General features: G+C 42.4%; 2 protein-coding genes across 6 annotated transcripts in view; one reads left to right on the plus strand and one right to left on the minus strand.

The window, feature by feature from the left end:
• PRKG1 (protein kinase cGMP-dependent 1) overlaps positions 1-27,648 on the plus strand; it is a 599,721-nt gene that overhangs the window by 397,620 nt on the left and 174,453 nt on the right. The gene's annotated exons all lie outside the window — the stretch shown is intronic.
• On the minus strand, positions 4,054-17,391 carry LOC144328036 (uncharacterized). Its single transcript, XM_077930490.1, is given in 2 exon segments — positions 4,054-6,807; positions 11,531-17,391. A coding segment is annotated over 1 exon segment (5,442 nt). The 5' UTR covers positions 16,973-17,391; the 3' UTR covers positions 4,054-6,807.

Below are 27,648 nucleotides of genomic sequence, written 5' to 3' on the forward strand. Positions count from 1 at the left end.
CTGCCCGTACGGGCCAGTCGTGTCCGACTCTAGGGTTGTGCGCCCATCTCACTTAAGAGGCCGGGGGCCAGCGCCGTCCGAAGACACTTCCTGGTCACGTGGCCAGCTTGACGAAGCTGCTCTGGTGAGCCAGCACCAGCGCAGCACACGGAAACGCCGTTTACCTTCCCGCTATAAAGCGGTACCTATTTATCTACTTGCACTTAGGGGTGCTTTAGAACTGCTAGGTGGGCAGGAGCTGGGACCGAACGACGGAAGCTCACCCCACTGCGGGGATTCGAACCGCCGACCATACGATCGGCAAGACCTAGGCACTGACGTTTTACCCACAGCGCCACTCGCGTCCCAACGTGTTTAGTTGGGCTATTAGGCCCAACTAAAGCTTAGTTCTTAGTGAGGTGCCAATGTTATGTCTAGAGTATATTATGGGATGGTACTGTAGTGTTCAAATTATAAGAGAAAGGTAGAGGGGGGCATAATGGAATTCACAAGTCATTCCTTGATATCTGCAAATTTTAGCTATTTGATATCTCCCTGTAGCTTTTTACAAGCAGTCACAAAGATGACCAACAAAACTGGTAAGGGCACCAGAATCCCCCCATGAGCAGTGTAATTCAATAGGTTGGGGCTCACATGATAAAGAATTAGGCTCTGTGTAGACTCTGTGTCAATTCTCCACAAACAAGGAGCCACCGCAGAACTGTCCCATTCTTGTGTGGCCACCCTCTGGACCTCTTGTGGAGGAAGGGCACAAAAAAGGGCCTCAGATGATGGTTGCAGGGTCTGGGTTGGTGCATATGGTGAGAGTTGGTCCTTGAGGTATTGTGGTACTGAGTTAGAAAATACAAAAACCGGTGTGAGAGTCAAAATACTCTCTCTCTCTCTCTCTCTCTCTCTCTCTATATATATATATATATATATATAAAACACACACACACACACACACACAACATATATATATAGCCAAAATACTATATATATAAATAACATATATATGTATATATTTTACATTATCATAATTGCAGTGCACCATGCAAATATAAATGATCATACTGATTATTACAGAATGATAGTAAGGGTCCATTTCCACTAGAAGCAATCTATCATGTTTGTGCATCACAAAACCCAAGGGCAAGCAGTGATTCTTACCACCAGATTTTGATAAAGTAATATCCATTTGACATTCATGTGGTAAGAGTGATAGGTTGTATTCGGGGGGAGGGGGGGTTGACTTTAATTAATGGCATAGGTAGTAAACTATTGCAAATGGTACAAGGACTGAGTCATAACAGGAGGAATTCTGTTATCTCCATTCAGGTGGATGGGTAGCAACTTGGCAGAATTTCTTATTAGAATCCAATACAAAAATAATTTTCCTCAGGAAAATAGGATTTCGTTATACTACACCTAGTTGAAACAGACTTGGTATGATTACTCATAGTTTGTAAAGTGAATTGCAACTATGATACTTCATATATATATTTTACATTTTCTGGATCTTATTATTGCTTGTAGTTCTGTAATCAAAACAAAATCAAGCAGACCTTGGATATCCTAATATTTAAGGCTGATTCTGTTCCTAGAGCTGGTTCATAGCAATTGAGTGGAACAGTGGAGAAGGAGCTACATAAGAGCCTGAGCTCAAATTAACATGCAGTTAAAGACACTCATGTATTAAAAGGCAAGTGCAATGGACCATCTAACTCATTATACGAATGTGTTCAATAATCATAAGCATCATGACACTGTAGTGCTTATGATTGATTCAGTCCTTAATCGTCCCCAGGATGCACGAGGCCCTAAGTAACTGCAGCATAGACATATATAGAGCTGGAGACATTTCAAGTTTCACTACTCTGTGTTGGCCTTTGGCATCTATTATTTCTTACAATGACCAGTTCACACCAGGGACATAGTGGTCACTATCTCATTGGTTCCAATTTCCTTGTTAATTTTGGTCAGTGCTAAAAAAAACCGCAGGAAAAATGATCTGATTGAGTACACCGATTAAGTTATTATCTTGCCTATGTATTGTGCAATCAGCCGCTGATAATTACTTTTGTTGCACTTGGTTTCCATCCCAGTCTAAAAGAGAAGAGATGATCTCCATGGAATCAAAGCTTATTGTTTAGAAAATATCCCAAGATGCCAGTTAGTTTCATATAGTATAAGGTAATGTAATCAAAAGTTTTAAGTGGAAACTATATTGTTGACCAAAAATAGAGAAAATAACATGCCTCTTTCGACAACCAAAATGGCAACGAGACATTCCATTTTGGCAACTGTAACCCTGGTTTAAGGAGCCTTTTGGCGCCTAGCTTATATATCTGAGTTTCTTACACTGTACAAAATGGTTCTGAATCATGATCACCACAGATTTGTCACTTTTTACTTTATTTTGGGTGAAGGCATGAAAATGTTGGTTTGTTCTTTTAAGGAGATTGCTGAAATTATGAACCCCCCAAAATGATACACTGACTACTTTCAGTTACAATCTCAGAATTATAATTTTATCCCTCTGTCTTTTTCAAAGCTCTGCCAATATTAAGTGATTAAGCTTCAGATTTTAGTAGAGCTTTTCCAAAAGATTGTCAAGATTAATTTAGATGCACACTTCACAGAGTTTGCTCATCCTTAATTTGAAAGCAAGCAGTATGTGACAGAAATTAAGAGGAGCTTTCTAATACTGGCCTGGTGCAGCTGTAAAGTCTCTGGATTTCCTAATCATTTCTGAGGCTCACCAAGCCCCTTCCTCCTCTTGTCTTCCCCATTCCTTTTAGGCCTGTGACCCAGGACTATAATAAAACTTAGAAGTATTTTTTTGACCCATGCTACATTCCAGTTTATTCTATTTCTGGAAACAGGTGAATGCCCACTCTCCACCAAAGCATGGTGGGCTTCCTTGAGATACTGACTCAAGATCTCAGTATTCGGCCTGGGGAAGGGATTATTCGTACATTTAACCAACAAGAAGTTTGTCAGCCCATGGCTAAAAACTATGGTCAGAAAAGCCACCTCAATTGGACTGCCATCATCCCTCTTATATCATCTGGGTTCCGACACTGCCCTTGAATCCCTGAGGCAAAGGCTTTGAGACATCTTGCATAGCGACCTGCGATCCCAATCTTATGTAATTTGTATCCCAGTATCAGCTGGAATCCAATACGGGTACCATTTTCAGATACCCTCATACCTTAGTAATTTCTCTGTACCTACCTATCGGGGTTTATTTACCAAAGCCAGAGTAAATGTATTTCCCTTGGAAGTTCTAAATGGCAGACTGAGAGGCATCCCCTATCAGAATAGGCTTTGTTTATGTTCCCAGGACATCAGTTGTATGAAGCATATCCTACTGCATTGTGGGCAGTATGAGCAAGCAAGGGATCAACTGATCAAACCCTTACTGGCAAATTTGCCAGGAAAATCCGAAGCCTCCCATATTAAATATATTTTGGAAGACAGGTCAAATGATATTACACTGGCCGTGGCAAAGTTTCTTTCAGAGGCTATAAGAAACAGAGATCATTATGCCCTAGATAACACAAAATGACTGCCTTGGTTTCTTCCATCTGTCTGTCTGGTCTTTAACTGTATCTTGTTTTGAAATTGTTTTGTGGGTCTTTGGACCGCAATAAAGTATTGGTTTATTTTGGGATACTAAAATGCCCCACCCCACTCCCCAAATGTGATGTCTGTAGATATTTGCTTTCCTGGATCAGTTATTGCTTGAAAAATAGGATGGAACATTTTTGCAAAAATCAGAATTTCAATAGGTCTACTTCTGTGTAGATTCTGCAGTGAAAAGAGGACTGGGGATCCAAGATCTGGATCCCAAGTTCTCTTGGTACAGCATGTTGGAAAACGTCCTGGGGTGTCCCTGCAGCCCCCAAAGTCTGAGCGTCCTCTGGTATGTCCAGCTCTGGAAAAGGCATTTCCCTTCTTCTCCAGTGCGCTTCAGCGACATATATCAAATGATATATGCACACTAATCTTCTAGTGTAGCACCCTGCTTGTGGTTAACGCTTAGCTGGAATGAAATATTCAACGCAGCAATAGAGAAATTAAAATAATAATTTATTTGTCAGACAAATAAATGAGAGGCACAGTGGTATATGGTTACCAAGCTCTGGCCTGCCTCCTGCCATTATGGCCAGCACTTATATTCCCTCAGCCCAGCACCCTTGCTCCTCCTTTGGCTGCCTCTGTCCAATCAGCCTGGTTGAATTTTCTATTGGCTGATTGCTAGAACCAATCATAAAAATACACCCATTTCCTATTACCTTTTATGGGAGACAGAGAGCTATATTTTCTTCTATTTATAAATGGCAAACAAGTAGCCATTAACCTCTACAAGGCACCTTAATTACCAGATAACCTTTGGCCCCTCTTTCCCTATTCCCTACAAACCAGATGGTTTTTAATCTCATTTTAAACAGAGGCTCGGCCACCATATGTCAGGAGTGCTCTGATGGTGTTTCCTGCCTGGCAGGGTCTGTAGTCTCTTCCAACTCTATGATTCCATGATTCTATGAAATAAGAATCTAACATAAGAATCTAAATTTCTAAATCCTTTGCATAATTACATTTAAGCCAATATATTTAATACATAACATATATAGTTTTTTTATAAGCAAAGACGTTCACAGTAAGAAAAAACTTAAAAACACTTTCTTCAGAGAGAAGCCCCCCTTTCCCTAGCCAGTTGCTGTTTCCATTAGCTCTTGCCGTTTGTCCTATTTGTGGCACAATACTCTTACTATTTACCAGCTTAATTGTGTTTTTGCAACTTGATTATTCTGTAATTTGTAAGTTCAGTGACCTTGCTTCTCAGCCTTTTTATGACTGCAATAAACCAATAAACCAAAGGGGCCCTCTTTAAGATGAGCACATCTGCTGATGCACTCACTGCCTGGCATGAGAGATGCTGCCTGGCATGAGAGATACAGATATTTTAAAATATATTTTAAGCTCATTTTAAGAATACAGGTATCTGATCAAAATATAAGCCAATATAAGCCTTGATTAAAAATGCAGTCTATATTCAGATGCCTCATTCCCCCCTTTCAAGCTCAAGGACCTTCATACCAAGTGTCCTTGATAGCTTGACCTTCATCATATTCCTGAGGTAAAGCTCTGTATAGGGCCATGATATGAGGTAGAGTTTCATTTGAAACCATCTTGCTAATTGTACTTCTAAAACATGAAATGATACATGGCATCATACATAAAACCATTACCACTACTGTCAAGAAAAACAAGCAAGACAATAGTATCCCTTTGAGTCCTGTGACATTAGGTAACCAATTGGTGAGCCATCCCATATCCCATCCTTCCCATGTTTGTACTGGTACATGTGCTATATTCTCCATCTTTGTAGCCAACACACGGATTGCCTCACCATTATCAGAAATGTTAAAGCAACAGGCATTCCCTGTCAAGTTCAAGACTCCACATAGGCCTCCCTGCCTGGCAAGTACATAATCCATTCCCATTTTCAGCTGCAAAATGGCGGCTCTACTTTCATCCAACTGTTGTGCAATAAGTCTCAAACTCTGGGCCGTTGCATTGGTTACAAGTTCCACTACTGCTTGCAATCGAATTATTCTGTTTAGATTATAAATAGGATCCCGTGCCCCTTGTATGAGCTCACCAGGATTCCAGGAGGCAGGATCATAATAGGCTATAATGCGCTCTGGCGGCCAATCATCAGTACCGCTCCAACTTTGGGTACTTCCTCCTGCTATACGAGAAATATCAGCATTCCTTCGTGTTCGCTTGGCCGAACTAGTGGGCATAATCCACATTGGTGGTAATACCCATCCCAGGAAACAAGTCCCACTCCATTTGGAAGGGAGTTTCTTGTATGCCCATTCTCCACATATCCACCACAACCATCGGGTCTGAGGTTTTTGGTACGTGGAGTACAGAAGGCGAAATATCAAAAGAGGTAGAGAGTTCACAGTGCAGTATGTTAGATTGCCTTTTTCTGTCACAGTTATGTTCCATACCGCTTTCCATGCATGAATAAAAGGAGGTGCACAGGGCAAGGTATTCCGAGTTCGATAGGTAGTACCGTGTGCCCAGGTATGACTATTCTTAATATAATCCCAAGTATAGTGACAATGAGAAGAGCCTATCATGGTAGAATCAGCTGCATCTGATGATTTATGTACACAGAATTCCCCTTGTACAGGTATAACTCGTAATGGTTTAGTTGAGTTCCATCCGGGGAAATTCTGTATTTCTGTTTGGTGTGGCATTTCGCTTACCATACCAATGGCATCTAATGGTATCGGTAATAAGGGCATACCTCCCTCTGAATCATCTGGCCCAAGAGAGCAAACAAGGCAATTGGTCCTATTTGCAACATTGGCTACCATTTCAGCTAAACCTACCCACATATTGTGGTCATGGCTGAATCCATATTTAGCAAATTTGGTCAGATTCAAGGACCCTTCCCCTTCCCAAGGGATCAGGATTAATAATAAAATCATGTTGATGTCTAGCATATGCATTCCTTCCACAAAAGATTACCTTATTGTGATAGCAAATAAATATTAGTCCCAATATAATTCCCCCAGTGACAGAAATGGGGAACCACCAAGACCAAAACATATATCCCGAGGATCCCCAATGAGTAATATCTCTGATAATTGTTCCACAAGGGGGGCAGTCAATCAATTGTATAAGAGAATCTTCCCTTTCACAATCACTGGTTCAGATGCTCCTCAAGCTTCAGGCGTGCGCAGGTCAGCCAGCTTCCAGGTTGTGGCTGCAGCAGGCCGGTCGTCTAATGTTGCCCGTGACCTATGTTCAGTTTCAGTTTCAGTTTCTGTTAATTGGTTCTCGTGGGAAACTTGCAGATTCTGGCTTCTCACAATTAACTCAAGGTGGTGTCAATTTACTCTTGGCAGAAAGCCCAGGTCTGCTTGACCTAGAAACTACTTACTCTGATTGGTTAACGACCAGCACTCAACTCTGTTATCAAGGGGTTGCTAGCTCAGTTTGATGTGAGGTGTTGTTAGGAGTAGAAGTGCTGTGTATGGTTTTGAGAGAGAGAAAGAGAGGATTTATTTTGCTTTGATTTGTATGCAGAAACTCTGCTGGTTTTATTTTCTCCTTTTAATAAATCCTGTAAATAGTTATTCTGAGTCTAGCTGACTTGTCATTACTGCCGCAACTAGCTTCTTCGCTGTGCAGGAAAACTCTGCTACGTTTGGGCTAAAGCCAGTAGGGCTATGCCTGACACTCCAAAGTTCCATGAGGTTATGGGCATTGTGCTGCCAGCCTGAGTTGCGGTGGTGTCAGCATCAACGGCGTTGGTTCCAGTAGTTCCAGAAGTTGTTGTTCCTGCTGGTGCAGCAGATGGACTCTGGCTGGTTCCTGACCGTGGTGAGCTGGTGACGCAGCGGACACAAGGACAACAGCTGCAGCGTGTGAGTGCTGGGTGCTGTGGTTCCTGTTTTCTCTCTCGGTGGTCGTGAGTAGCTGGTTCCGGGTTCCAGGGACATCGCTCTCAAGATGGCCTCACAACCAGGTCAGATGGCTTTTGAGCGTCTGAATGACTCCAATTACTTGCTGTGGTCGGAACGCATGCAGGCAGTGCTGCAGAGGGATCGTCTCTGGCAAGTGGTGAGTAAGTTTCCTGCGAAGCCTGATGATGAAGACCTTGATAAAGACCAAAGAGCAAGGGCCACAATTGTCTTGGGGCTGGAAGATTCCCAGTTGCCGTATGTGAGGGGAATCAAGACAGCTAGAGGTGTGTGGCAAGCACTTAAAGAACTCCATGTGCGTGAGACAGCGGTTTCCAAGCTGTTCATTCGCAAGGCATTGTACAAGGCAATGTTACAGCCTGGGGTTACAATGCAGGAACACCTACACAGTTTACAGTTAAAGTTTGTTGCGCTACAGGAAAGAGACTGTGCGTTAGACCAGCAGGAGAAGGTGGCTATTATTTTGAGTTCTCTCCCGGAAAGCTGGGATAATTTAGTTTTGTCTCTAGAAGGCATACAGGAGCGTGATTTATCAGTCAGTTACGTTACTGGGCGTTTGATTGAAGAATGGCAGAAGAGGCAAGAAAGGTCGTTGGCTGCAGAGGCTTCTACAGGCGGGCGGTTTGGAAGGAGTTCTCATGCCGTGCCAGAGGTGAAGCAAAAGCAGCGTACCGGTGAGGAGTCAGCGTTTGCTGTAAGGCGTTGTTTCCGATGTGGGTCTTCAGCGCATCTAAAACGACAATGTCCGGAGTTGGTCAAGTCTCAGTTGCCGGTGCAGGAGCAGAGACGAGATCAGCAGCAGCAGCAGCAGCGTAAAAAGAAATTCTTCAAACGAAAACAGTCGGCTCAGCTGGTGACCGGCGAGGTCAAGATTGCTGATGAGAAACAAGCGGTCTGGGTGGTCGATTCGGGAGCATCTCGCCACATCGTGAACTCAGATGAATTGTTTGTTTCCAAGAACTCAGCACAGCGCAGCCAGGTGGCTCTAGCAGACGGAAGTACTTCCGAAGTGATTTCGGGGGGTGCAGTTTTTGTTCCTTGTCTTCGTGAATGCCTGCAAAATGTACTTTGTGTGCCTTCATTAAGGAGCAATCTGATGTCTGTAGATTGTTTGCTAAAAGCCGGGTTTAAAGTGTATTTTGAAGGAGACAGTTGCATTATTAAGAAGGCTGGTGAGATTTTAGGCACTGCTAAGTCAGAGGGAGGCTTGTTTTGGCTTAAAGCAGGATCTCAAGTTGCAGCAGTAGTCAGTAAATCTCAGCCTGCAGTGAATAACAAAGCTATACATGACAACTGTGTGCACTTACTGCATAGGAAAATGGGGCATGCTTGCTGGAAAAGTGTACTAAAAATGTCTGAATTGGCTGATGGGGGTAATTTAAAGAGTTGTAACAAGTACCTTGATTGTAATGTGTGTAAAAAGGTTAAAACCCACAGAGTCTCTTACCCCAGAAGCGACAGAGTTAGTGAGGCACCGCTACAGCTGGTTCACATGGACGTAATTGGTCCATTTGCTGTAAGCAGGGGTGGATCGCGTTTTTCACTAACAATTGTGGATGACGCCACGCGTTACTCCTGGGTTTTTCCCATGAAGAATAAGGGTGACGTGTTCACTAAGTTTAAAGGCTGGGTGGCATCTGTGGAAAGATTTCTGTCCATTAAACTTAAAAGGATTCAGACGGACAGAGGTGGCGAATTTATGTCAAATGCCTTTAAAGATTGGTTACAAAAGCGTGGCATTGGGCATAGAAAAACGAACGTTTTTTCCCCAGAGGAGAATGGCGTTGCAGAGCGAAAAAACAGATCTTTACAAGAAATGATGTTTGCCATGCTTGATGATGCTGATTTGCCCATGTCTTATTGGGGGGAGAGCATGCTCACCGCATGTTATCTCCAAAACAGGCTCTTTCATCAAACAATAGGTACAACCCCGTACTTTAAATTGTTTCAGAAAAAACCCAAAATTGACCATTTGCATGTGTTTGGATCAAAAGCCTGGGTATTAATTCCAAAACAAATGAGAAAGAAGGGAGATCCTAAGACCAAACAGTTAGTGTTTGTGGGTTACCAGGAACTGGGAAAAGGTTTCCGTTTTGCTGAAGGGACAAATGGCATTGTGATCTCCAGGAATGCCAGTTTTTGTGAACATAGTGGCTGGGAGAGACTACATGCCAATACTGAGGTTTGGTTTGAACCTTCCCAGGAGCTTCATGACTCTGAAGGTAAACACAGAGAATCAGAGTCTGAGGGGGAGGAAAGTTCAGATAAGAGCTCTCAAGAAAGTGAAGTTAGCCAAAGACCAGTTGCTAAGCAACAAAAGAGAGGTCGTAGTTCTGAGGAGGAAAGTGGGTCAGAAGAAAAATTTTCTCCCAGAAGATCTAAAAGACAAAACAAAGGAGTGCCTCCGGTGCGTTTTTCTCCAGATACTGCAAATGTGTTTAGTGTAATTGCAGAACCCAAGAGTTTTCAGGAGGTGTTAAAGTTACCAAAAGAGGAGGCAGAGCTCTGGAAACAGGCAATGGAGGAAGAGATGTCCTCTCTGAATGAGCACAAGGTCTTTACACCAGTAGCAGCGCCTGAGGGGGCAAAGATTGTAGGCTGCAGGTGGGTAAACAAACTAAAAGGTTTGCCAAACAATTGTCCAGTAAGTTCAAAGTGAAAGACTTAGGCCCGGTTAGGACATATCTAGGGTTGGAAGTGTGCTGGGCCCAAGATGGCAGCTGTCTAATTAGTCAGCAGAACAAAGTTAAACAACTACTGACTACATACAGGATGCAGGATTGCAAAGGGGCAGTGGTGCCTATGGATCCAGGTTTCATAAAAACACTTCATATAGATGAGAGTCCTGAATTTGAACATCCTGATGTATATCACTCTGTAATTGGAAGTTTATTGTATATAGCACAGTGGTCCAGACCTGATATTAGCTATGCAGTAGGCATATTAAGTAGATTGGTCTCAAAACCCACACTAAATGCCTGGAAAGGGGTAAAACAAGTTCTGAGGTATCTCAAACAGACAATTGGCTATATGTTACAATTAAATTCTTCAGAGGATGAAATGTTGAGTTGCTACTGTGATAGTGACTGGGGAAATTTGCCGGATAGAAAATCTGTCACAGGACTAGTCATAATGGTCGGTGGAGCTTTAATCAGCTGGCGGTCTCGCAAGCAAGACGTTGTAAGTGTGTCATCAACGGAATCAGAGTACGCCGCATTGAGTGAATTGTGCAACGAGGTGATTTATTTCAAGCATTTGTTAGCAGATTTAAATGTAAATTGTGGAGAACCAGTACAAGTTTACATTGATAATCAAGCTTGTATAACATTAAGTAAAACAGAGGGTTTCAAATCGCGTTCCAAACATATCTCTGTAAAATACCAAAATGTACGTTGCTGTGTACAAGACAATGTAATCACCTGTACTTATGTATCAAGTGAAGAAAATGTAGCAGATGTGTTAACTAAACCATTGGCAAAGATAAAGAACAAGCGAATGTGCAAGGGTTTAGGTTTGCTGGAAAAATGATCTCCTACATAGGTGTATTTGGTGTTAATTGTTCAGCAGAATCTGTGAGGGGGTGTTCAGTTTCAGTTTCAGTTTCTGTTAATTGGTTCTCGTGGGAAACTTGCAGATTCTGGCTTCTCACAATTAACTCAAGGTGGTGTCAATTTACTCTTGGCAGAAAGCCCAGGTCTGCTTGACCTAGAAACTACTTACTCTGATTGGTTAACGACCAGCACTCAACTCTGTTATCAAGGGGTTGCTAGCTCAGTTTGATGTGAGGTGTTGTTAGGAGTAGAAGTGCTGTGTATGGTTTTGAGAGAGAGAAAGAGAGGATTTATTTTGCTTTGATTTGTATGCAGAAACTCTGCTGGTTTTATTTTCTCCTTTTAATAAATCCTGTAAATAGTTATTCTGAGTCTAGCTGACTTGTCATTACTGCCGCAACTAGCTTCTTCGCTGTGCAGGAAAACTCTGCTACGTTTGGGCTAAAGCCAGTAGGGCTATGCCTGACACTCCAAAGTTCCATGAACCTAGCCCGTTCCCGGTAGGGCTAGATACAGGGGTTTTTTGGAGAGAGTCAGTTTTAAAGGATTAGAGGGGTCACCTTTGCACGTCCAACTGCCTTCGGACTTCTTCAAACGGGAGTGATGAATCCAGGGGGTCACCTCAGCTACCTTCACCGCTGTTGGAGTAGAGAGCAAGACGGTGTAAGGTCCACGCCACTTAGGTGCAAGTGGATCACGTTTCCACTCTTTCACCCATACGCTATCGCCAGCCTGGAACTGATGAATCGGCTCGGCAATGCTGCACGGCGTGCGCTCGAGGACCCACCTGTTAAGAGAAACAAAAACACGGGAGAGAGATTGCACTTGTCCCTGTGTCACATGGTCTCCTATTTGTTTAAGATCAGCTGGAATATCCTGAACAAAGGAGGGCGGTCTCCCATACAGGAGCTCAAAAGGTGACAACTTAAGTCTTTTTGTGGGTGCACACCGAACACGAAACAGTGTTATGGGTAACACATCTACCCATCCCAATCCCGTTTCCTGGGTTAATTTTGCCAATTGGGTTTTCAGAGTCCGATTCATTCTTTCAGTTTTCCCTGAACTCTGAGGCCTATAGGCTGCATGCAGTCTCCATTTCACTTGTAGGACTCGACATACTTCTTGTACTACTTGATCAATGAACGCTGGCCCATTATCACTTCCAATGCATCTAGGTAACCCAAACCTCGGGATCAATTCAGTGAGGAGTCTCTTAGTTACCTCTCGTGCCTTTTCAGTTCGGGTGGGAAAAGCTTCAACCCATCCGGTAAGAGTGTCTACAAACACAAGGAGATACTTGAATCCCTTAGAAGGGACCAGCTCTGTGAAGTCCACAATTAGACTTTCCATGGGGACATATCCCACATGTTGGATTCCAGGAGGTTGTACCGGTCCCTGCCTGGGATTGTTTTTAGCACAAAGAACACATTTCTGTGAAATGCAAGTTGCTAATTGTGATAGGTTAATAATATACAACTTCCGACTGAGACTCTCTCTGGTTGCAGTACCGCCAAGGTGAGTAGATTCATGATAATTTCTTACAATTGTGCCTGCTAGATGATGAGGTACATAAATCCTATTGTCCGGCAGGATCATCCAACCGTCCTTCACAACTGCTCCTTCCTGTTCAGCCCACTTCCTCTCTTCTGGGGTATAGTGAGGTTTAACTTCTTCTGGAACTACCTCTGGTATGAGGGCTGCTATAAATCCTCCCACAGGCTTTTGGGCTGCCTCTCGGGCTGCTTTGTCAGCTGCATGATTTCCTCTGGTTATTGGATCCCTTCCACGTCCATGACCTTTGCAGTGCATTACAGCAATCTGTTCTGGAGCCCATACTGCTTCTAACAGGATTTCTACTTCAGGTCCATATTTCAAGGCCTTCCCGTGGGCTCCTATTAGACCTCTTTCTTTCCATAGAGCTCCATGTGCATGCAGGGTTAAGAAGGCATATTTAGAATCAGTATAGATGTTTGCCTTACATCCGGCTGCCAATTGCAGAGCTCTAGTTAAACCTATAAGTTCAGCTTTTTGTGCTGAGGTGCCAGCAGGCAAAGCTTCAGCTTCCACAACTTCCTCATTGGTGACCACAGCATATCCTGCTCGTCTGGCACCTTCATGCAGGTAACTGCTACCATCAGTATAATATACAACATCTGGATTTTTCAATGGTTCATCTTTCAGATCGGGTCTACTGGAATAAACTTCATCCATTATTTGAAGACAATCATGTGATTCATCATCATCTACCTCTGGTAGGGGCAGCAAAGTCGCTGGATTGAGCATATTCACTACTCGTAGATGAATCCTGGGATTTTCACACAATAGGCCTTGGTATCTAGCCATCCTTGGGTTCGTTAGCCAATAACTACCCTTATATTCCATGAGTGTCAGAACAGCATGAGGTACATTCACATACATCGTTTGGCCGAAGGTAAATTTATCAGCTTCTTTGACAAGGCTTGCAGTGGCCGCTACTGCCCTTAGGCATGGAGGCCATCCTTTTGCTACTGAGTCCAATTGTTTTGACAAATAAGCTACTGGACGGTTCCAACTTCCTAATCTCTGGGTCAGGACTGCCGCTGCAATCCCATTCTGTTCATGTACATACAGCTGAAAGGGTTTTTCCGAATTAGGCAGTCCAAGGGCTGGGGCCTCCATAAGTCGTTGTTTGATAACTAAAAAGGCTTGTTGCTGCTCAGGTCCCCATACGAATGGGTCCTTTTCTGCACCTCGAGTGCTTTCATGTAAGGGCTTGGCCAGACTGCTGAAATCAGGTATCCATAGTCTACAAAACCCTGCTGTTCCCAGGAATCCTCTAAGTTGTTTCCTTGTGGTAGGTTCCTTGATAAGGCAAATAGCTTCTTTCCTCTCTGGTCTCAATGCTCGTTGTTGGTGTGAGATGTCAAAGCCCAAATATTTGACCTTTTCTAAACATAACTGTGCCTTTTTCTGGGAAACTCGGTAGCCAGCTTGCCAGAGCAAGTGGAGCAGTTCCTCTGTCCCTTCTTTACAGGTATCAAAATCCTTTGCTGCTAGTATAAGGTCATCTACATATTGCAGAACCACCTTTTCTCCAGGTATTGAGGGGTAACTTGTTAGATCCTTCGCCAAGGCAGTGCCAAATAAAGTTGGGGAATTTTTAAATCCCTGGGGCAATCTTGTCCAGGTTAGCTGGCCTTTTGTTCCTGTTAAAGGGTCTTCCCACTGGAAGGCAAATATAGGTTGGCTCTGTGGTGCCAGCCGGCAACAGAAGAATGCATCTTTCAAGTCCAATACAGTAAAAAATGTTGCTTCTGGTGGGATCAAACTCAGCAAGGTGTATGGGTTTGGTACATTTGGGTGCAAGGTCTCGATAGCCTGGTTTACGAGCCTCAAGTCCTGCACTGGCCTGTATTCATCTGTCCCAGGTTTTCGAACAGGCAAAAGGGGTGTGTTCCATTCTGATTGGCAGGGCTTAAGCAGACCATATTTTAATAGGCGGTCCAAATGTTTCTGGATGCCCTCTGCTGCTCGCCGGGGTAAAGGATATTGCTTTACAGATACAGGGGTAGCCATAGGTTTTAAGGTTACTACAATTGGAGCTATATTCTTGGCCATTCCTTGTGGGCTATTTTTGGCCCATACTCCTGGTGGCACCTGTAGGGTTCGGAGGAGCTTGTTTAATTCTGTATCCAATGTGGGTTGGACTTGCAAGGCTGACATTAGGCGCCATGATTGTTCCTTAGGTACTGAGAGGGTAATTATTCCTGCTGCCTTTGATGGCAGTTTCATTTCTGGACCTCGAGGAGTGAAGGTGATTTGGGCCTGCAGTTTGGACAGCATATCTCTACCTAAGAGAGGTATTGGACACTCAGGTATATACAAAAACTGATGGGTTAAACGATGTCCCCCAATCTGGCATTCCAAAGGTTGGAGGAAAGACCTCTTAGCTGACTGACCAGTGGCACTTTTAATGACTACACTTTTGGATGCCTTTTTCTGCAATAGTTCTGGGAGTACTGAGTATTCAGCCCCAGTATCAATCATAAAGTCTATTAAATGGCTCCCTAATTGAATCGTGACCGTGGGCTCCTGGAAGCCTAACTTTATGGAGTCCGGTCGTTCCTAGTCTTGGGTAAAATCCTCCTCTGCCAGTCCAATGAAATTGTCTCTACTCTGTCCTTGTCCAGGTCTCTGATATCTTCCATTTCGGATCATTCCCCGTCCCCGTCCCTGGTTTCTTGGGCCGGAGCCTGGGCCTGGGCCTGGGCGTACTTCTTCCAACCTCAGGGGTTCAGGACACTCCCGCTTCCAATGACCCTCCTTCTTGCAATTCGCACATTGATTCCTTCCCAGTGGTGGATTCCTTCCCCGCCCTCTTCCTCCATTTAAGGGGCGGTAGTCTTGCTTCACTGCTGTGGCTAGCATTACCATCTTTTCCTTCTGCCACTTCTTCTTCTCTTGCTTCTCAGCCTCATCCCTATTCCGATAAACTCGGCGTGCAATGGCCATAATTTGGCTCATCAGCATCCCTTCCCATCCTTCTGATTTCTGAATTTTCTTACGAATGTCAGAAGCGCACTGGGCCACAAAAGTAGCAGTAATCATTCTACTGTTTTCAGGGGCTTCAGGGTCAAAAGGAGTCCATATACGATAGGCTTCCTGCAGCCTCTCTAAAAAGTCTCCCGGACTCTCATTTGGTTTCTGTTCTACTTCTGAGACTTTAGACATATTAGTGGGTTTTTGGCACGCCCTGCGGATACCTTGCACAAGCGTCTGGCGGTAGGTGGTAAGCCTGGCCAGGTGAATTGCATTGTTTGGATCCCAATTAGGATCTTCCAAGGGAAAGTTGTCTTGGAGATGACGGTCAATATTAAAAATATTTCCCACTCTGGCCTGCTCACGCAAATATATCTGTGCCTTTTCAATTATGTCCCTTCTTTCCTCAGTGGTGAAAAGAGTATTCAGGAGCTGGCGACAATCTGTCCAAGTAGGACTATGAGTATTTACTATTGAAGTCACCAAGTCCATCATAGCCTGAGGTTTTTCTGCAAAAGATGGGGTGTGTGTTTTCCAATTCATCAGATCCGTAGTTGTGAATGGAATATATTGCAGGGTCGAAGTTCGAGGTGGCCGTGGTCCAGGTAGCCCATTAACCAGCACAGGCTCCTCAAGTGCATCAAATACTCTTCTAAGAGGGGCTACTACGTGACCTTTTTCTTCACTTTGCTCTAGGGGCCTCAAATCATAGGGGATGGTATTTGTCCCAAGGCGTTCTTTTAGCAGCTTAATACGCCTGGCTGTATTGCTTGCTGACCGATTAAGGTCTCCCTGTAACTTCTGTAATAATTCTCTAGGACTTGGATGTACAGGGGTTTGGGGTAGGCAATCAGTTGTTCCACTAAAAGAGACTGTAGATGGAGTTCTACTGGGACTCACAGATGGAATAACCACTTCTGCTTGGGCTTCATTATAGGACTCCAATGCCTCCTGAAGATATTTATCATAATCTATCAAGGAGTCAAGTTCTGTGTCTCTACCCCCATTATTCGTTCCACTTTCTTGCCTTGGGGTTACAACTGGTGGAGGGTTTGGATTAGGCTCCCTTCGATGTGGAGCATAGGGTGGAGGTGGAAGCACCTCTTCCTCTGGTCCCTCAAAAATGGGTTTGAGTTTATTTGGCAAGATTCCTTTCCTAGCTTCGGCTTTTACAGCCAATAATTTGCATCGTTGGACTTTGCATTCCCTTATCCATGGAGGATTTTTATTTAATGTGCTCAGCCAGGAATCTATATATGAAAATTGTTCTGGGCACCCTCCAGTTTCTTTGGTGATGTTAGACCAAAGTTTGCTTACTAAATTTATATCAAAAGTTCCCTGAGATGGCCATCCAGTATTTTGTTTTGGCCACTCTAATTCACATAACGTTCTCAAGCGCTCTGGCGTCATTTTGACTCCATATGCCCCTGAGAAGGCTTTCTTAAAATTATTTAACATACATTCAAGAGGTGTATTTCCCCCCTTTGAACCCCCAACTCCCATTGTATGGCCCTGTGAAGTATCCACTCAGTCACTCACACACACGCTTCGTGGGGTTTCTTGCCCAGATGGAGTCGCCTCACTGGGAACCGAAGTACTACCCACTCCACACTCAGGTCAGCTACAGATTGCTCTGTACTTTCTCACACATACAATGCGCAAGATACTTCACCACACTCTACCTCCCATTCTTCCCTTTTCCCCCACCAGACCACCATCTGATATACCCAACCACCTAGCGTACTCAGTTCCCACTTACTGAGACGCAGAAGTTTGATCAAGACTTCTCTTCCTCCCAATTAATTGGAGGGCCAAAAATCCCTTTGTGCACTTACCCTTGGTTGGTTCCGTTTCCCCCCGGTCCGTCGCCGCCAGTGAGCAGGGTATCAGACAGACGAGACTGCTGCGTTCCCCTGGAAAAAATTTTTCCCATGCGCGCTGGGTAGGCAATCAGTTTTCTTCTCTCTTGTACCCTGTCCAATAGGGCGAAGGGGCTGCGTTCCAGCAGACCACTTATCCGAGTCACAGGCGCACCATAAAATGTAGCACCCTGCTTGTGGTTAACGCTTAGCTGGAATGAAATATTCAACGCAGCAATAGAGAAATTAAAATAATAATTTATTTGTCAGACAAATAAATGAGAGGCACAGTGGTATATGGTTACCAAGCTCTGGCCTGCCTCCTGCCATTATGGCCAGCACTTATATTCCCTCAGCCCAGCACCCTTGCTCCTCCTTTGGCTGCCTCTGTCCAATCAGCCTGGTTGAATTTTCTATTGGCTGATTGCTAGAACCAATCATAAAAATACACCCATTTCCTATTACCTTTTATGGGAGACAGAGAGCTATATTTTCTTCTATTTATAAATGGCAAACAAGTAGCCATTAACCTCTACAAGGCACCTTAATTACCAGATAACCTTTGGCCCCTCTTTCCCTATTCCCTACAAACCAGATGGTTTTTAATCTCATTTTAAACAGAGGCTCGGCCACCATATGTCAGGAGTGCTCTGATGGTGTTTCCTGCCTGGCAGGGTCTGTAGTCTCTTCCAACTCTATGATTCCATGATTCTATGAAATAAGAATCTAACATAAGAATCTAAATTTCTAAATCCTTTGCATAATTACATTTAAGCCAATATATTTAATACATAACATATATAGTTTTTTTATAAGCAAAGACGTTCACAGTAAGAAAAAACTTAAAAACACTTTCTTCAGAGAGAAGCCCCCCTTTCCCTAGCCAGTTGCTGTTTCCATTAGCTCTTGCCGTTTGTCCTATTTGTGGCACAATACTCTTACTATTTACCAGCTTAATTGTGTTTTTGCAACTTGATTATTCTGTAATTTGTAAGTTCAGTGACCTTGCTTCTCAGCCTTTTTATGACTGCAATAAACCAATAAACCAAAGGGGCCCTCTTTAAGATGAGCACATCTGCTGATGCACTCACTGCCTGGCATGAGAGATGCTGCCTGGCATGAGAGATACAGATATTTTAAAATATATTTTAAGCTCATTTTAAGAATACAGGTATCTGATCAAAATATAAGCCAATATAAGCCTTGATTAAAAATGCAGTCTATATTCAGATGCCTCACTAGCATAACACAGCAAGAAGCATGAGACATTGTAGAGCTAATCTACGTATTTATTTACACACTATGTACAGACAAAGGAATCATGGCATCTCTCTCTCTCCAGCTCCAAGAGAAGATATGGGCAGAAGTAAAAGCAAAAGTACAGTACAAATAGTACATACAGTGGAAGAGATAAGACTGTCTTCCATTCCCACAATCTTCCCAGACAAGCATGTGATTTACACCAATCTCATCTGCAGCATCAGAGGTGTGAAATGCTAACACAGAGTGTGTTATATCTACATTAGCTAAACAGATTTCATTGAAGGCTAGTGATAACCTTATTCACTGAACCAAGATTTTGGCAGCTTCCATGTCACACATTTGCAGACATCTTTATAATGTCTTCCCTATAAAGAGCCGAGTGAAACAGTTCTTACATGTTGAAGGCATATAAGAGTGCAAGGGAGAAGAATATGCTAAAGAGATTTGGGGTGAGAATGCAGCCCTGCTTCGCACTTCTCTTTAGAAATAATAAGAAGAACAAAATTATTATTAAAAATAATAGTAATAATAAATAATAAACTGGCTGGGGCTGATTGGAGTTGTAATCCTTTTTTAAAAAAAAGATATTTATTAAGATTTTCAAAATATTACAAAATGAAAAAAGAAAAAAGAAAAATACAAAATAAAAATAGTTAAAAACAATTCCATCTTTCCATTACTTATCTTTCATTTGCTTGTTTCCCGGACCTCCTCACACCTCCCTTTTTTGTATTCCAGTTCAATTTGTTAGTTCAGCAAATCCTTTCCCTCTTTGTTTGTCCTAGTCTTTAATCTTAAAGTATTATAACATTAAGTTTTTACCTGTTAATAATCCATTTTTTCATATTCCTTTATAGCATTATAGCTAAAAACCACTTAACTTCTTATCCAACATCATTCTAACATTCATTAATTTTACAGTATTTCTGTAAATAGACTTTAAACTTTTTCCAATCTTCTTCCACCGACTGATTGGAGTTGTAATCCAAAACATCTGGAGGGCACCAGGATGGCAAAAGCTGTTCCTCCTGCTGTATGTGGTCCTCCAGATGTGTGGTAGGAAGATTTATTTCATCACCAGTGAAATACCATCAAGCACTGGCACAGACAGGGCAGCTTTCAAGCCACAGTGCAAGTTTCTTCCAGCATTGGGTAGTTTTTTTACGAGACAAATGTTGGGCTTAAAGTGGGTCCTCGGGGCAGCATATGGCACAAGTTTTATAAGAACAGCAGGTCCTTTCCTTATTTATCCTCTTTTTCCATACTACTTTAAATGCATCTAGAAGTACAAACACATGGATATTATTTCTGAAGGAGGTTTGCTTGTAAAGAACTGAAAGCAATAAGGTGTTTTTCACTAAAACTCTGAGCACAGCCAAGCAGTGGAGCAGAACTAAAGTGCCAAAGTATCAAGCTGTCAATTTCATACTCCCCATTTTAATAAGGTTTTTTTTTTGTTTGTTTGTTTTGTTTTGCCTTGGTTAGTTGACTTTCTATTTTTATTTAAAAGTCTGCATAGGATTGGGATAGCATTTTGAGAATTTTAACATTGGGTGTGAAAGTTTAATAATCGCATCTCAGCCAGGGTAACACCGAGCAATGACTAGCAAAATATGTAAAGTAGATTATGTTATATTTTTATATACATGAAGTCTTTTTTTCTGGACTGAGTTTTTCTTAGGAATTTTCTCTGGGGTGTCTTCTGTAGTGTTAATATGCCCCAGCCGAAGAGGAAATCAGTGAGAAGTGTTAAATAATGCTTGTGCCTTTTCTGTCACATTTTTTAAAAAAATGGTTCACTGGTTTTACACAGAAGGAAATCAGAATAATGGAAATGAACTTTTCCTTAACAAGTCTGTGGGGATTTATATAACATACCTTAGGCCTACTTACAGGTAGTAAAGTGATTTTAAATTAGGTATTCACTGTATTCAATATTTTGATTAGTAGAGCCTTCACTGATTCTTTACTATCATTATAAAGTTCAGGGACATCTATGGAGCACTCACTTTAATGCTAATGGTTCCTACAGCTGGAGAACCCATGCATATCAATAAGGGATTGTACTGGAAGCTAGATGTGATTCAATGTGAAAGTCAGTTAAGTTCAGAATTAAGCATGAGCTTCAAAATATTTAAATAGCAGACAGCAAGAAAAATGACATGTCGTTAGTGGCCAGCTGTAGTCTCTACAGAAGGTAGTACAGTAAAGATTAGAGATGCTATCACATTTAAGAGTCACATATTGAAAATTAATTTCCAGATATCACCACCTGCAGTGTCAATGGCATCTATTTTAGATAAATTAAGGGTGAAATCCATTCGCACTTACTTTTGAGCAAACATGCATAGCATAGCATAGCATAGCATACATAATAATGGACCCATATACAGTTTAGCTGTGGGGGTGGGGGTGGAAGTAGTAAAGAATGAAAAACACAATCTGCACTGGATAAAAATAGACCACAACTTTATTAATTACAATGTAACAGGTTGGGCATAGGCACTGGGCATATATCCACATGATCAACCAGCTCGTTGTTTGACAGCAGGGGTTGACAATTGCTGAGATTCACCATGGTATGAGCCGCAGCTAGGTTATCATGGCCCATCAGCCCCAGAGCTAGACTTCAGGACATAAATCGCCCCCACAAAGATACCTTAAGGGGGTCCCTTGTGGGCTGTGACAGAGTGTCCCTCCCCTATCCCTTCAGCCTAATGCATGGGTCGGCAAACTAAGGTCCGTGGGCCGGATCAGGCCCAATTGCCTTCTAAATCTGGCCCGCGGACGATCCAGGAATCGCCGTGTGGATCGCCAGCACATGCGTTCGTTTCCTCTCCCTCACACCGCAGCGGCGGTGCCTCCTCCCTCCCTCCTCCTGGATTCTCCATGCCTTGCCTAGAGGAGAGGGGGCTGGGCTTTGTTGGTGCCAGCCCCTCTCCGGAGCCTTCGTGTGCCGCTCATTATCCCTCCACCACCAGCCCCTACTGCTTGCAAGACACAGGAGCTGCTGTTGGCTGAGTGCCCCTCTTGAGTGGCCGCCATTTAAAGCAGCCCCTCTCCGGAGCCCTTTCGCGTGCCGTTCATTGTCCCTTGTTCATTCCCCCCCCCAAAAAAAATATATATAGTCCACCCCCCACAAGGTCTGAGGGACAGTGGACCGGCCCCCTGCTGAAAAAGTTTGAGGACCCCTAGCCTAATGCATTCTTATGCTACCAAAGATGGCAGCTGACAACCCTATTGCTTCTGCAACCATTCTCAAATACCATTTGAGATGTCCCTAAGCCAAGCGTTGGTACACTCTGCAGACAGGTGTAGACCACCAGGCCATTGCAGTTCTTCATTTTTGTATGAAATAGAGGAACGATGAGAAATTCTTGCTCCTGCTCTATTCCTTTTTCAGTCTTGGGGCAAACCAGTGAATATATATTTATACAATAACCATAAATTATCTGTTCCCTGCCTTTTTGTGGAGATGGGTCCCTGGTAGATATTCTGAGGCATATCTTCTGAGATAGAAGGCTACTCATTGGATGAATCTGTGCCCAGAACCCACAACTCCCTTTGCCCTTGTGAGTACCTATGGCTTTTGCCCCTTCTCCAAAGGGCTCACCCCGGGAGAATATTGGCAGAATATTTCCCACCAGGTTCTCCTACCTTCTTCCCAGTCAATTGCAAACTAGGAGAACTTATTTTATTTCTTCTTTTATCTCATAATACTATAGCTCAGCACTTGCTTCCGTAACTAAGAACAGTGGTTCCCTGAAAAGATGTAGAAACAATTTGGAAGGAGACATATATCTTGGGCAATATTTTCAAAATGAAATAAATATGCATCAGTATAATGAGAATGGCAGGTGGGTTGTAGGGCTCTGCCCTTGGCAGTTTAGGTTGCCCCCAAAAGCTTTTGAAACATGGAATTCTCAGATCCATTGACCCCACTCTCTTAACTTTTCAGCAATGGCAGCAGCTGAATAAGATCATGTGGTTTCAATCTACAGCTACATAACCTGGTGTTTATTATAGTTATATAATTACAGGTTCTGCAACAAACGCTGTTGACGCTTTCAGTTTTCTTTTATTTCTTATAGCTGCCACCTGTATTTTCGCTGCTTCTTTCATACGGATATGCTATTTTGCATTCTAACCAAAGGCCTGCCTAATAGCTAAAAAACACACACACAATACATCCCAGTGCTATACATACGATTACCTCTGCCCATGACACTTATAATTCTGACTTGTCAAATAATTCACAAAAGGCTGAGGGTTGGCTGTTCCTGTTCTCTGTAATGTCCATCTGTGGGGGCAATTTAGGGCTTTCCTGAAATGATGAATTGGTATGTCTGCTAGGAAACAGCTTGTTATAGAGAACTGTAGCACATAAAAATGAAAGCCACAGACTCTGCAGCAGAGGCCACAGGTGGTAGCAGGTAATAAGACATCTGCGGATGTTAAGGATTTTGAAGTATTTGACTTTTTAAAAAATGTCCTTTTCAATAGAGCCACGAGTTTTCTTACTGGGATAAGGTCTAATTTGCCAGAGGGTCTGTTGTTTTAGAAGATATAATGTTAAGTTTCAAAGCAAAACAAACCAAGACCTTCATTGTAAGTGTTCTTTTCACTAGATTTACTCTACTGGCTTCTAATGAAAGGAAGAAACTGCTTTTTGTTGGCAAAGAAAAGGCAAATGATCTGGTTTTGTTAAAATAAACTTAGCACATAGCTTGGTGGTGTTTGAAAATGTTATCAATGCAAACTGTAATCCAATTAAGCTGTGTGTGTTTATGCAAAAGACCGGTGCATACAATGAGGGCTTTATCACAGTAGTTCTTATAGCCAACCAGACTCCAAAGAGTGGTGCAGATCTCTTCCTATAAGAAATGCCAGTGTAAGATCTATTTAGGGGAGCTGTGATCCTTAACTGCATACACAGTTATGCATCTGCAACTCCTCTAGCTCGCTGCCACAACATAACTGGAACTTCTGCAAGCAAATTACAGTCTGCACATGCGCAGAAGCGGTCCTCAGGTTGCGGAAATCTCGGGATCTGACCAGACCTCCAAAATGGATACCGTCCACAACCGGAGGTACCACCGTATATGAGTTTGCCTATGGATTCTGATGGAAGAGTTACTGTGAGATTCCTTGGATTTTGTTGGGTCGTCTCCCAATGAAGCATGCATTTGCATAGCAATAAAAAGGGGAAGGGGAGGGTTTTAAAGTACAATACAGTGGTACCTCGGGTTACATACGCTTCAGGTTACAGACTCCGCTAACCCAGAAATAGTACCTCGGGTTAAGAACTTTGCTTCAGGATGAGAACAGAAATTGTGCTCCGTCGACGCATCGGCAACGGGAGGCTCCATTAGCTAAAGTGGTGCTTCAGGTTAAGAACAGTTTCAGGTTAAGAATGGACCTCTGGAATGAATTAAGTACTTAACCCGAGGTACCACTGTAAAAACAAAATAATCAAGATGATATGTAGGGGGATTGGTTGGTGTGCCAGAAAAGCAAGATTTACCTTATAACCTACCTCCCCATAAATTTACCCACAAGGACCCTAAACCTTCCCTAGGTTTCATCTCACTCTCCCAGTGTGCAAGACTATATTCACATTGGGAGTGGAGATCTAGTAATCTACATTAGGTAGAGGCTGAAAGTGTATTTAGCATGGGCTAAAAGTAGGGGTAGGCGTCAGGGTGTGCCTGCAAACCTTGCCCCAAACGTCCCTGCATGTGGCTGCCCCACTTCAGCGCTTTCCAGCTTATCAAGATTTTCAGTCATGGGGCAGATTTAAAGCACATTTAGCTAAACATACTCTGACACCCCCTCATACCTCCCCTATCAGTGCAGGAAGATCTGAAGTGTATCCAGCACATGTGAAGACCCTGAGGCAAGGCTTACATGTGTTCCCCAATTTTAGCCCAAAGGTTTTGGGCAAATGCCTGGATAGCCTAGGCTTGCTTCTATTATTGATATGCTGGTGTAAGAAGCCAATAAGGCAGCCCTCTATTTTTGCAAGGTTTATCTAACTTCAGCTGTCTGTTTTGTTTTTAGTCCTTGTTAAAGCTTAGCAAATTTCGAGTACTATTCCTCCCCCCCCCCCCACTTGGCTTGGGAATGATAATTCATAAAGTTGCAGTGTCTTTAAAGAGAGAATTGTGACCAAGTTGGCTACACTTTTTGTGAACCTTTGGGAAAGCAATCCCCCTTGGAAGAAATAACAAGTGGATACAGTAGGTGACCATCGCGTAGACAGCTGGATGGAATAGTACAAAGAAGCCTTTCTGACAAGAAATTGGCTCAATTAGGCAGCAATTTTCACTAAATCATATTGGCCCTTTAGGTGTTCAGCTGTATCTTCAGATATCGGAGAAATAGCTGTAAGCAATCAAGTGACCTGTCTCACACTATAAACAAGAAAGATGGGGTCACTGCTCTGGCTGCCAGAGATTTGGGGATTTGCTCTTAGGTTTTTCAATTCTTCCAGATGTATGACTGGAAGCTTTACAAGGAGTTATATTTGATTTTGTTCTCCCAGGTTATTTGCTGCAATTTTCAAAAAAGTATCCTCTAGTCCCTGTTGCAGTCCTAACATACATAAAACATCTGGCCATTCAGCTTCAGACATTTGTATATGCTGAGTAGCATGAGCTTGGAATCACTGCAATAGAACAAGTTTCTTGCTTCGTATGGGTGTATAAGGGTATCTAGTTCTGTTGATTCACTTCAGTCGCATGAGAGGCCCTTTCTTGATGCCTTTCTTGTGTAAATAAGAAAACTTACTATATTATTTGGTCATAATATAGTAAAGTTTATATACTAGCTTACAGCTATGCACTGTATATGTCAAAGCTTTGTAAGTGGAAATAAGTAATTATGTTCGGCGGATTCCAAGTCCGTAGGTACCTAACAGCTTCCAACTGTAGATTTTGGAGCAGCTAAAGGAAGTAAAGGAGATCAGTGCTTATTTTAAAAGAGAAATATTTGTTGAGGTGAGCCTGTTTTCAGTCTACAGCATACCGCTGTTTGATATTAAGTGGTTTATCAATGCCTTTGAATAAATAAATAAAATAGCAACCACTTTAAGGCTATTGAGGTAACTTGTACTAAAGAACCGGATTGCCCGTTGGCACTGCCTCCTCTCATAGTCATCCGGTCTCCTGTCCCAAATCATCGAGCTTTATTTGAAAAGTTGGAGTTCACACACTTATTGAAGTAAGGAAGATAAATTAATTTGTGGTTAATAAATAAAGACAGGTTGTCAGATATGGTTAGAGATGCTTTACAGATGTTGCTCAGATTACAGCTGTATGTAGGATATTGTGTACAGTTGGTGCCCATGCATTGGTGACGTCCTCCACCCTGATCTGAAAGGTCTGAGGGAGCCAATTTTCAGCTTTTGCCAGAGGCTGCATGGGAGAGAAATATGCAAATATCACTTTCCCTCTTCTTTCATTGGTGGAGGCATCCACCAGACCAAAAGCCTTTCCATATGTACATAAATACGTGTGCATGGCTATGTGTGACTATTTCCTTATCTGTATCCTTTGCAAGAACATGCCATGATTTTTCTGTAAGAAAAAAGATTAGTTGCAAATATCTAATCTACAGCTGTTTCTGTTTTTAAACTGCTTCTTTTAAAATGATTCTGATATAAAATGAAACAGCATTGATTTTTAATTTTATGTATGGGTGGGGAGCTATGCATTAATTTGTTTGTGGTTGTGCATTCTTTCACTTGTTTTGAGGTGCTCTGCAAAACAGGATAGAGGACAAGCATTAAATAAAAAAGAAATAAGGAATTCAGCTTTCCTGCCCGGGATAAATGTGTGAAAACAGAGATGTTTAAGAGTCTGAGAAGACCCTGTAACAGAGACTTAAACTGGCCTTGAAGACCCACATTTTTGTTGTGGCTTTCATTGGCTAATTTTTAATTGAGCTGTGGAGACAGCGTTGTGGTCTGGTTTTTGGAGTTTTCCCTTATGCTGGGCTATTGGCTGCTTTTGTACTAACTTTTTTATAGTATTGTTTTGATAGTAATGTTTTAAATGGGATTTTTTTGGGGGGGGAATGTTGTAAGCTGCTTTGTGAAGGATGTATTTTAAAACATGAATTAGAAGTTTGTTAAACAAATAAATATCACATCATTCCAAAGACTATCAGTTCAGTAGTCATAGAATTTTTGTAGAGTTGGAAGGGGCCTTGAGAGTCATCTAGTCTTGCCAAAGCCATCAACCTTCTGGTTAATAGCCAGACACACTGACCCATTGCACCACCTGAGGTATTGCTACTTTTATGTATATTGGATTGGTTCCAGAATAAGTTAGTTACATTTAGGTACCATTGAAATAAATGGGCAAGATTAGTCATTGCTTAGTTCTCATTGAAATCAATGGAACTTAAGTTCAAACAACTTAGTCTGGTTCATCCCATTCTCAGGAAAATTGCCAGTAGATGCATACAGAAAGTCTATTTCTAAAGTACACCCGGGGCAGAAGTCTAGCATTTGCCACAAAAAATTAACAAACTTTGTTTCCACTGGCTACCATTGTGCTGTTACATCACTGGCTTATAATGTCTCCATATGGGTTATACACCATTACTGTGGCTTTCAGCTGCTATATTTTATAATATGCTTGCATGTATTTTTTATTATTGATATTCATGCACTCTCAGCTTCATCTTGGATGAGGATGGACAAAGCTCAATGAATTCTAAAAGTATTTCTTTTCAAAAACAAACCCTGGGCATAAGTCAGCTGTGTAGGCTAATGTTTTGCATGAACTACTGCAGGGCCAAAGATTCATCCTATTTACAGTTGTACTAATCAGGACAATTATTTAATGATAATATGTAATAGCACTATATATAATGAAGATTGGTTATCGTGGCCATGGGTCTGTATTTATTAATCTACACAGCTGAGCTGTGGTAATTTTAAGCTACTTTAAAAACAAA

Source organism: Podarcis muralis, chromosome 6 (genome assembly GCF_964188315.1).
Source record: "Podarcis muralis chromosome 6, rPodMur119.hap1.1, whole genome shotgun sequence".
In the NCBI taxonomy this organism is placed as follows: Eukaryota; Metazoa; Chordata; class Lepidosauria; order Squamata; family Lacertidae; genus Podarcis; species Podarcis muralis.